This window comes from Cajanus cajan, chromosome 1 (assembly GCF_000230855.2).
Source record: "Cajanus cajan strain Asha chromosome 1, NIPB_CcT2T_4, whole genome shotgun sequence".
NCBI lineage: Eukaryota > Viridiplantae > Streptophyta > Magnoliopsida > Fabales > Fabaceae > Cajanus > Cajanus cajan.
Window position 1 is genome coordinate 27795667 of NC_138517.1, and position 12483 is coordinate 27808149.

Consider the following 12483-nt stretch of genomic DNA (forward strand, 5'->3'; position numbering starts at 1 on the left):
GCCATTTTTATTTTATCCCTTCCAATTTTTATCTTTTTTCCTCATCAAGTTCCGCCACGGATGGCATTAGCATACATTCTATTTGGCTAGTTGAACAAGAATTGGGAGGCAAAGCATTTTCCAAAATCTGTACTTTTTGGGTATCTACCAAGAATTGGCACTACTTTGTGCTAATGTAGTTTTGTGAACTAATAAAAAAAAATCTTTCTTTGGCTTCCATATATATATATATATATATATATATATAAACACAGAAAATAATATAGTATAAAATTTTGAAAACTTAAATGCAAAGTTTAGCCAAAAAAAAAATCAAACAAATTGATTGAGCAATACTTGGCGAAAGATTAATTTAAATTAGTTATTTACAGATTATAAATTTGTGACTTTTTTTCATAGTTATACAACATGAGAAAAGAGAATACAACACCAATTTAAACAAAATAAAATAAAATCAGTGTCGTCTCTCACACTAGTTAAAAATATAATCTTCACATATATTTAAAACTACATCATTTGCATATATCATTAATATCAAACCATAAAGAAAAACATAGTTGGTTACAAAACAACCATTAAAAACCTAAGGATATCATATTAATAAAGATATCAATAGAGCTAGGGAGGGACACATTTCCCTCAACTAAAGTGAAGAACTCGTTCAAGACACCATGCAATTTTTCCATCCACTACACATACATTCCCCTCAATCATGTCTCAACGCAAGAACTTGTAGAAGAGCCCATGAAACTTTTCCATTTCCTTGGGAGGAAGAGCCACAATAATACTCACCCCATCACCCCCACCAACCGGAGGAAACAACAAAACAATATCCTTCCTATGATACACCACAGGACAACAATACCTGGGCTTCCCCCACGGGTACTCCACCTCCTCAAACCCTAATCTCCACCACGAAGACACCAAAACATCCCCATTTGGAAACCCTTCGTTCACCTGTCCCCAATCGATGATCGACCTCGCGTACTCGTCCGTCACCCTCGCCGCGCCCTCGCGCACCATCTCAACCACCTTCATGAAGGGTCCTTCCTCCAGCTCCTGACACGTGGCAGTCGCGTACGCCGTCAAAACCGCGTTTCCCGTGTATGACTTCGGCAACGGAGGGTTCAGCCTTGAGCGTATGTCCACAGCATACAGTATAGTGGACGACCTGATTGGATACACACAAAATCTTACATCCTTAAAATAAGAATAAAAAATAAAAGTTTATAAAGTATGATCATTTTTCACGTGATAAGCAAAAATAAATCTAGGAGACTTTAAGTAAAAGAAAAATGGATAATATTATACAAATATAAAAATATGTGCGAATACCTAATAAACAACAACATATAATAAAAAAAAAATGAACAATAATTTATAAAATACACATATAAGATATTTTATGTAATAACTAAAAATAAATTTATAATAAGAATTTAATTATAAAGTAAACAATATAGTATCAATATATAGTATCTAATATACATCAAGATATAATATACAAAAGAGAAAAAATAAAAATTTATGAAAAAGATACTAATTTTGCATGATAATTAAAAACGCCTTCATTAAAATTTAATTACAAAATGAACAATATCATATAAATATAAAAACATAAAAACATGTGTGAATATCTCATACACAATAAGATATAATAACCTTCTTGAAAATGACAGCATACCTGTTAGGGTTATCATCGGCGGATAGGGCCTTGCATCGCCATATGTGAGCTGTGATGGCATTGAAGCCCGTGACACGTGTGGTCCCGCACGTGGCCTCTTGCTTGAGTTTTGTGATATGGGATGAGGTGAGTTTGAAGACGTTGAAGTGGAGGGGTTCGGTGGAGGCGTCGAAGATGTTGGTGGACTCGGGGGAATGTGGGAGGTGGCTAGAGATGGGGAGCATCTCGGGGTGTGGGAAGGTGACACGTGGCGGAGATCGGGCGGCCAGCAGGTGCCTGTCGTGGCAGGGGGTGACAGGCAGGGGCTTGTTAGCGGCGAGTGCGGCGAGGTTGTCGAGGAAGGTTTTGAAGCTGAGGCCGTCGAAGGTGGTGTGGCTGGTGGAGATGCCCATTGCGAACCCACCACACTTGAAGGATGTCACCTGTGTCAGAATTTAACAATTAATGTTAATTGAGTACTTAATTATTTTTATCAAATCATTTTTGAGTGGGGTTTTTGTTCACAAAATTAGAAAAGTCATGAGGTTATAAGAAGACACGTTTTTTCTTTCTTTATATATATATATATATATAAAAAGAGGGATTCATTTACTCTAAAAATGAATTTATATATACAATTTAGATTTTATCATTTAAGTTTAAAATTGCTTTTTTTTTAACGGGAAAAGTTGACAAAATATTAGGGTACAAAATTACAAACAGCATTAGATTTATAATTTAATAAAAAAATTATTTTTCAGATAATATAATATTAACAATTTTTTTTAAAAAATAGTTTAATTTACTTCTACATTATTTTTTACTGTAAAATAATATATAAATTACTTTAAGAACCAAAATGATTGACTTTTAAAATTTGAAATATTAAAGTAGAACAGAAAAAATTTTAAAAACTAAAATAAAACAAAAAATTTAAGATAGAACAAAAATATATTTTACTTTTTTTAATGAATGTAATACAAAAATAAAAATAAAAATAAAAATGATGAGCATTTATAATCATGTCACATTTTATATTTTGGTATAATAATTTAATTTTTTTTTAAAAGAATATAAAAATATAATTAAAAAAAAATAGTTCTCGTAGCTATGGACTCCGAACGGTTGTACCTTCCCCTGGAGCGATTCTGAATAGGAAGAAAAACATTGAGACTATCCAATAATAAATATTATTAAATACAGAAAAAACTATTCAGAGATATTAGAATATGTATCATTAAAATGTTTTTCTATTACTACTTTAAAGCAAAGAAAAAGCACAAAAATTGGAATAACTTTTTAATTCATGACAATTCTATCTGTTCGAATAAAATTGTAGTATATTATAGGGGGAAAATCTATTATTTTAAAATAAAAACAGAAAATTGTATAAACTGTAGAAAACATCATCAGTTGATTCAATCCCACTTCGTTTGATGCTATTCAGTCTTATTTAAAGACCGACTTTTCAGTTATCTAACTTCGGACAAACATTTAGTGCTGTCAAACTTATATATTGAAATCAAGAATTGTCAATGTTGGTGAACAATAAAATTAAATGAAACAACTGTAGGATTGTATTATTGAATAGAAAGGAAAAAAATTCTTTTGAAATAAATTATTTCCAACTCATATATCCAAGATAAGAGTAGCTAGAAGTGTTTAATATAGACCTCTATATATTAAAAAGTTGAGTATGTTAGTGTAATTTTATGCTATTTTTCTCAATATAGGCATATAAAATGAAATTAGCATAGAAAAAGTAACGAATATATATACAATGAAGATATGTAGATTGTATTATTGTTAGCCAAACCCAATAAATATTGCGAATGCTATATTCATTTTAACTATTGGAATAATCCTATCAATGCTGTTTCTATTTATGAAAACTTTGCTTATCATAATACAATTATCCAGTTTTCTTAATTAAATTCCTTGAATAATTAAAAGTTAAGGTGATTTAAATTTGGTTCATAGTTTAAAATTTTTTACAAACTTTTTAATCATTATGTTCCAAATATTTTTTTCTTACATTAAAATAAAATAATCATAATACTGTTTTTACTTTTTCTTAGACTTTTTTTAATTGACAATTGCGTTAATTATATTTTAAAAAAATTATTAAATGAACAATTTTTTAGACAAAAAATAAGGAATACTTAAAATTACTGTGAAATAAAAGATTTCTCCTTCTTTTGGAAAAAATAAATAGATACATCATAACTCGCATCTATTTGATATTATTTTCTTTCTAAAAATGAATTAATTAGTTGGGGATAATAAAATAAAACACAGTTAAAGTTAATTTAAGAAGCATTAGAGATAATTTTAAAAAAAATTCAAACTATTGATAAATTTAATACTATTAATTAAACTAATTTTTTTAAAAGTGTATGATTTAGTTAAAAGACTAAAAGAGTGTTATATAAAGAGACGAAGATAGTATTTCACATAACTCCAGCACTTTGGCTAGAATGAAAAACAAAATAGAAGCTATATTATGTAGCATAAAGAAATGGATGTCTCTAGTTGTCCTAATAAACATGTAAACAAGAAGCAGGTGATAAGGTGAAGTAACCTAGCTAGCTTTTTGCAAGAAAGGAAAGAAAACAGATTGTTACTTTATTGGTCACAAAATGATTATATAATTGAAGGAGGGTGCTACTAATAATCAATTCATCGACCAAATTTTGTTTTAACATTATCTAATTTTTTTAGTTACAATAGCAATACCAAAATTTTAATTTAAATATCGAAATTAAGATCTCATAGATATTATTCTAATTTTTATCATTAAACCGACTCCTAATAATACTATTTATCATCAGATCTATTCAAATATGACCTAAAAAGTTCATAATTTTCTTTCTACAAAATAATTACTTTTCTTAGTTGAAATGGTTGCGTATATTAGAAATATATTTTTTATCCATCAAAATAAAATTTCATTCTAAAATATTTATAACATCTCACTCATCCTGTACCACCACTTCATCGTGTTAAATCTCATTGATTAATTCTTAGGAGTATTCGAAAACTGAACAAGTCTTGCTATTTAATTTTAATATGCTTAAAATATATCCCTTTTATGGGTATACATATAATAAATAACAACTTCCTTGAAATTTAACAATTTCATGTGAGGTATCTACGCAATTAAAAAGGTTATGTAAAATAATTTTATCTTTATTTTTATGTTTTAATAAATAATACATATATAAAATTCACAAAAAAAAAAATAAATAATTTTTTATTAGATAAAATTAATCACGTAAAAAACTAAAATTTAAGTGTCCATATTTTAGAGATTGCATATTCACATGGTGAAAGAGTGGACGGATGTGAAGTTAATTAACACTCGTGCCACTGGATAATACGAAAGCGAACTAGATGGGATAGGATTAAAGACAAACATTTAATTAAACCTACTCCATAATATGACAGCGAACTGTATTGTAGGCTTTAATTTGCCACGTACTATTTTTTAAAAAAAATAATATTAGAAATATGGGCTCTCGCATGGAGACACCCAATAATAGAGTTATCAAAACAAAATAGTTTTAACTTTTAAGTATAAATAAAGCAAGAGGAATGATCCTTTCGAAGGAAGATGTCATTATTTTTGGAATATTGAAGAGAATAATATAAATAAAGCATCATTTAAAAATTATAAATTTATAAAATATACACATATTCTATTAACATGAGATGTTTTAGGTGTTAATAAAAAACAAGTTTATAAAAATTTAAAATCTGAAGTGAACAAATAATGACTTTTGTGTCTTTTTTGAATTTAAGAAAAATACTTTTAATTAATTAATATATATATATATATAACATAAAAGAAATAAAAATAATGATTAATATATATTTAGTCATTCTAAATAAGACTGATTATTTTTAGTCTCTAAAAAATAAATTAATTATAGAAATAGTCATGTACTATCCGTACCGTCATGCCGAGCTCAAGCTCGGCATCACAGCGCGAAGTGACATCGAACACGCGCTAGGCGACGTCAGCCCGGCATCCAAATAGGTCATAACTGATCTCAGGCCTAAGGCCCAATGAAACCTTAATTCACACAAAAAGGTACGTGCATTACTTATACGAGACTCATACACCCACAAACACTAACTTTAGCATCGGAGTCTCTTTTGCAGGTACCACCCCCGCCTTGGAACAGCAAGCATACCCAGTGAAGGAGGCTCGCCGATCTTACCCAGCAAATCGTCCCCTACGACCGATCTTCGGTAAGAATATTTTAGTGTACTATCCATACCGCCATGCCGAGCTCGAGCTCGACATCACAGCGCGAAGTGACCTCGGACACGCACTAGGCGACGTCAGCCCGGCATCCAAATAGGTCATAACCGATCTTAGGCCCAAGGCCCAATGAAACCTTAATCCACACAAAGGTACGTGCATTACTTATACGAGACTCACACACCTACAAACACTAACTTTAGCATCGGAGTCTCTTTTGCAGGTACCACCCCGCCTTGGAACAGCAAGCGTATCCAGTGAAGGAGGCTCGCCGATCTTACCCAGCAGATCCCCTACGACCGATCTCCGGTAAAAACAAGTCATATGTATAGTTCTTATCTTTCATTAAAAGTAATTTCTCATTTTGAGGACCACATACTATAAATTTCCATAAATAAGAGGCTAAAGGGAGTAATTTTTTTTTGAATTTAAAAGTAAATATTATCTTTTTATAAAAAAACATATTCATCATTATAATTAATTATATAGTATTAAAATAACAGGAGCACAACTAACAGAATATTTAACACATTATTTCTAATACACTTTTTTTTATAGTTAATTAAAATTTATTAAAAAGAACTACAAAATTAAAAATAAAACTCGTCAAACAAAAAAACGAGATTCCCATTTGATTAAATAAATTTCAGCTAAAAAGATATTATAAAGAAAATCTTAATTCCCTTTTACAATTTCATTACAAATTAATAATGAAATGAAATGAAAATGATGTAATGGATTATTTTTGAGTACCTGGGCAACACAAAGTGGGACATCACCCTGTTTAAGAAAATCCTTATTCTTATGAACCAATTGTGCAAAAGCTGGATTTGGATAATCCAAATCCCCAATTTGATCCAATCTGTACCCACTGGAAGCCACCACGAACCCTGCTCCCTCAGGGTTACAATCCATCTCTAATCTTTTGGTATCATTGTTCACCTTCAATCTTCCACCCAAGAAGTCATAAACCACAAGGGCATCCTCTAGGGCACTCTTCAACTTCTCAGCCACAACGTGGGGAGGGAAGTCTTTGTGGGCACCAAAGAAGTGAACCGTTTCCACGTCAAAGGTGAGAACCTTGTCTATGTTTGACAAGAACAAGGACTTTCTCTCAATCTCTTTCGAGGGAAAAACCATGGAGGATTTTTGGACCGTCACATTAAGGTCTTGAAGTAGAGTCGAAGGAGGAGCATCATGGTCATTTGAGGTTCCCATTTTTTTTGTCTTTCTGATGTGTGTGTTTGTAGATGAAGTGGGTGTGTTTTAATTTATAGCAATGACATGCACCTTATTCCATGCACCAACGTGGTAGGAACAGACATATAAAGGTCAAGATTGTGACATATGAAAGCATATATTTAAGAATTAAAAAAGAGAAAAATGATTCAACTGTATTGATGTGAATAAAAGATTAAAATTCATTCTAGTATACATGTCAAGAAATCAAGCATACATTGTTACTTTTCATTACCCGATTGAAATAGATTGAGGTCAAGATTGTGACATGAAGGCAAATTAATTTGTAAGAATAAAAAAAATGGAAAGGTTTAAAGATGTTTTTAATAATTTAAATGTGAAACTTATCTATTAATATCATTATTAATAAAAATATTACATTAAACTCAATGAATACTGGTTCAATTTATTATTATTCATTAATTTATTGGTTGTCTTAGACATTAAAATAAAATTATTTAAAAAGTAAAAAAGTAAATAAAATAATTTTAAATTTTAAAGATCATAAATCTTAAATTTTAAAAATTAAAAATATATTAAAGAAAAAAATAATTTAATTATATTATTTTTCATTTCAAATATAAAATTTACAGAACGGTATATATTATATCATTTTGAAAAATAAATTATAATTAAACTCAATCTTATAAAATAAGTTTGTAAAGTTAAGATTATGTTTTACTTATATACTTTATCATATTCATCTCACTGATCGATTGAGATTTTCTACAAGTATTAAAATCCATGGTAATAGTACGTGTAAACAAATGAAGTATACATTGTTATTTTTCATGAGCCGGCAGGGTAGAGTGCTGTGTCATTTAATAGTTGGTTGATCGTCAACCGCAAAAATAAGAAAAGGTGGTTGGTAAGTAGGTTTCAACCAAAGAAACAGGTTGTGTACAATTAAGGCTAAATTTGTTGGTTGGGGTTCAAATTTATGGCGATGATTATTCATGACTTCAAACTTGCAATTAATATGTACAGCAAAGGTTTTGTCCTATTATTTCATTTTTTACCTAATAATTTAGAAATGAAAATAATAACTAGGTAGAGGGATTGGTGCAGTGAAAATAATTAAAATTCTGATATTGTCGTGGGATAATGCTTTGAGACTTGAGAGGGCAACATCCACTTCATGACTTATAAAAGGGGTAGGAGCCAATTTGACATGGCCTCAACACTGCCTCGAATCCTTCTTAACACTCATATATATATATATATATATATATATATATATATATATATATATATATATATATATATATATATATATATATATATACTTAAATATATTTTTAAGTCTTCAAATAATTTTTTTTATTAGTCTCTCAATTTTAAAATTAATTTTTTAGTTTTATAATTATAAAAATTCTTTTAGTTCTTATATTTAAAAGTTACACCAGTATCGTTTGAACCCTCTTCATATATATATATATATGTATATATGAATTATATATATATAAATTATACATATATGAATTTTGTAAATTCAACTGTTAAATTATACCTTTATATTACTTTATATGTTTACATCAAATTTTGTTAAAAGTGAATAACAATTTGAAGGTGATCAAAAAGTGTTCATATTATATTATATTTTGAAATGTATATATTACGTCAATTTTGTTTTGTAAGAATGAAGTATCAAATCATATTCAATTAATATAAAATTCTGAATATATGATCTAAGTGTAAAGAACTTTCAATCTAACGATTGAATTTATAAAATTCACAATTAAAATAAAGTTATTAAGTGGTGTGATACTTGTTTATTTACTAAATATTACACCCCTCAATAATTTTATATTAATTGTGAATTTTTTAAATTCAACCGTTATATAGATTGAAAGTTCATATCACTTTATATGTATATATCAAATTTTGTTAAAATGAAACAACTTGAAAGTAATTAAAGTGTTCATATTTTAGTATATTTTAAAATGAATATATTACGTCAATTTTGTTTTATAAGAATGAATTATCAAATCATCTTGGATTAATATAAATTTTTGTATATATGATCTAAGAGATATGAATTTTCAATCTAACGGTTAAATTTTCAAAATTCACATTTAATATAAAGTTATTGAGCAGTGTAATACTTAGTAAAAGTTAAACCGGTGTTATTATATCCTCCTCTATACATATATATACTTCAATATGTTTTTAAGTCCTCAAATAATTTTTTTATTAATCTCTCAAATTTAAAATTAATTTTTTATTTTTGTAATTCTAAAATTTTTGTTTTATTCTTTATATTTAAATTTTGTTAAAAAATTTATCAAATGTTAACATATAAAATCTATGTATTAATATTTTTATTAGTAAAAATATCACATTAAATTTAACTAATAATACAGAATTATCTCAATTTATCATTTTTATATATGTTATTGATGACTTAAAATATTAAATATATAAAGGGAAATTAAGCGAGCAAATCCAATATCATAATCAAAATCTGTTAATGAAATATTTATTAGGGAAATATTTATAAGCGGAATAAATTTTACTTTTATTAGTGAAATTGAGTATACAAGAGATACTATAATCAAAATATAGTTATTTTTAGGAGCAAGTATTTATTAGTTTCTCAGATAGTAAAGATAAGGATGTGTCACGATAAAAGATCATCATGTGGATTTTTAGTAGTACGTGAATAGCTGGACTACCTTTCACAATAAATTATGCATATTTCTAATACTAGATTACAGAAAAATTAATTCTTGAATTTTTTTTCCTTCTTAATTGAGTTTAAGAAAATAGTTTAAATGATATGTTTGATGACATTACAAGAAAAAACGTTATTATTAAAGGTTAAAAGTCTTTATTAATGAGGAACATTTGTTTTAACTCGTCATTATTGATGGTCTCAAATTTCCCGAGATCTCTTGTTGGTTGGTAAATATTATAAATAGTTTTCCTCTTGTAACAAATAAATAAATCATGAATAGTCACGAAAAAGTCATTAGTAAATAAATCCAAAAACCAATTATTATTATTATTTTGACACAGAAAAATCTATAATTGTTCTTGATAAACACAAACCAATCCATGGTTAAAGTCATAATACTATAAACATAATTGAAAGAAGGTTCAAATGATACCGGTGTAATTTTTTGTTAAATATTACACCACTTAATAACTTTATATTAAATGTGAATTTTATAAATTTAACCGTTAGATTGAAATAAATTCTTTATTTTTAGATCATATATAAACAAAACTTTATATTAATTTAAAATGATTTGATATTTCATTCTTATAAAATAAAATTGACGTCATATATATTTCAAAATATAATAAAATATGAACACTTTGATTACCTTCAAGTTGATGTTCAATTTTATCAAAATTTGATATAAACATATAAAATGATATAAACTTTTAATCTAACATTTGGATTTACAAAATTTATATTAATATAAAGTTATTGAAATAATTAATAAAAATTATACCGATATCGTTTCAAACATTCTCACAAAATTATGATGTCATAAAAATGTTTTGAAACAAGTAAACAACAAATAAAAGTTTTAAACGAAACATGACAGAAGGTAAATTCTAGTTGGTCATAAATGCAAATAAGACATAACAAAGATAATCCTAAGTATATAAATGTTTCCAATTTGATAATCCGGTATCAAAGGAAAGGGGGAAGGTGGGTACGTGAAGAAATTGAATGGCAAATAGATGAAAAGAAAGTTTCCTCTAGATGATTCGATATTATATAATAATAATCAATGTGGAGGAGTCGGATAATATGTAGTGAACAATAAAAGTCTTGACGGAGATAGCAAAGGAGCTATACATTTTAGGAAAGCAACATGGAATGGTCTGTTTGAAAAATGATAAAGAAACTTTATTTCATGTGAAGTTGGTTAATGTTATATCATAGTACTGAGCAATACCACTTTATTTCATTTGAAGTTGGTTAATGTTATATCATATAAATTGACATTATGCGTGTTTTATAATTTTTTTTTCTCTACACATAATCCAATTATATGAAATTTTGTTTGTACCTTAACTATGAAAAAAAGAAGAAGAGACAAAAATTGAATAGTATTAATTAAAATCTTGACACATTTTTAAAATAATGAAGTAGTAACATAAGTCTTAAGGAATGCAAACAAAGAGATAGGCAAAGAACACAAAATATTTTTATACTAATTTATCTCAACTACTGAGATTATTTCCAATTCTTGATCAACTTGGTCAAGTTTCACTATCTTTATAAAGATACAAGTATTTGTTCACAAGTCACTTCTGGCTCAACATAAATACTTTTTTCCTTGTCTCTTCAAGCAATTACCCAAGTAATCTTTGAACAATGAAGTCTTTATAGACTCCAATAACCAAATATTCTTTTACAACAAAGCCTCTTCAAGCTTCAAGCTAAAATACAAAATTAAAGTTGGGTAAAGATAACAAGTGTTTCACCTTACTCACAAGACGTGATACAATAATTATTCTTGCTTTGCTCTTTTTCTTTTGTTTCTAAGTCTTCAAACTTCTTTATATAAATGCTCGATGATGATGACCATTGCAAATGCTTGATCTTCACTCGCAAGCTTACTTCATCTTTCTTCATCTTCCTTCTTTGTAGAATAATATTTTTGTTAGTGCATTGCAAGCATTAAATGCATTTCACCAAATGGTCACTTCTTATCTGATCAAGAAAACTACTTATCACCTTTAAGGTACGAAACGAGAGGAATTGTTACATGTGTCAATGGAAAATGACTTTATTTGTGACTTTGGACACTTAGAGATATTTGTTTGTCATTTTTTTTTTGATGAAAAACATATCCACATTCCTTTTTAAATTTCAAGTACCAAACAAACTTTTATTCCATTAATCTGTTAAGGAATAACATAGACATAGAAGATATGGTTATCAAACATAATAAAAGATATATTTAATGCATTTGTCTTAGGCAGGTGAAGTGTTCCATTTGAGAGACTTGTCAAAGAGACAAATCATCATAACCAATTGTTTTATACTATCATCGTTCTTATACGATCTTAAAATCATTTCTTTATAAAAAAAGTCATTCAAGTTTATTAACATAAAAACATGTATTCCTAAGGAGTCTATGATTATCATTTGATCTAGCAATCTCTTCCTTTATGGTACACATTTTAAAAAAACGTTGTTTTACGTGCATAAGATCTAGTTAATTTCAACTAAACCCTAAACCATAAACTTGAGAGAGACAATGAGCTTAGTGAGATTCCCTTAGTGAATAAGTTTCCTGAGGTTTTCCCTAAGGACATGTTTAGCTTACCACTTGATAAAGAGATTGAG

General features: G+C 27.9%; 1 protein-coding gene across 1 annotated transcript; it reads right to left on the reverse strand.

Moving 5' to 3' along the window:
* Positions 1–473: 473 nt before the first annotated feature.
* On the reverse strand, positions 474–7187 carry LOC109793086 (acyltransferase GLAUCE). The gene is made up of 3 exons (XM_020352554.3): positions 6684–7187; positions 1685–2106; positions 474–1171 (listed from the first exon to the last, which is right to left on the reverse strand). Exons 1-3 carry the CDS (start codon positions 7146–7148, stop codon positions 718–720), a joined length of 1341 nt encoding a protein of 446 aa, XP_020208143.1. The 5' UTR covers positions 7149–7187; the 3' UTR covers positions 474–717.
* Between the last annotated feature and the right edge of the window lie 5296 nt (positions 7188–12483).

Coding starts and splice junctions, on each gene's coding strand:
- LOC109793086 (XM_020352554.3), bottom strand. CDS start 7,148: ATGGGAACCTCAAATGACCATGATGCTCCTCCTTCGACTCTACTTCAA. Junction 2,107..6,683: donor TCCCACTTTGTGTTGCCCAG/GTACTCAAAAAT, acceptor ATTCTGACACAG/GTGACATCCTTCAAGTGTGG. Junction 1,172..1,684: donor GCCGATGATAACCCTAACAG/GTATGCTGTCAT, acceptor GTATCCAATCAG/GTCGTCCACTATACTGTATG.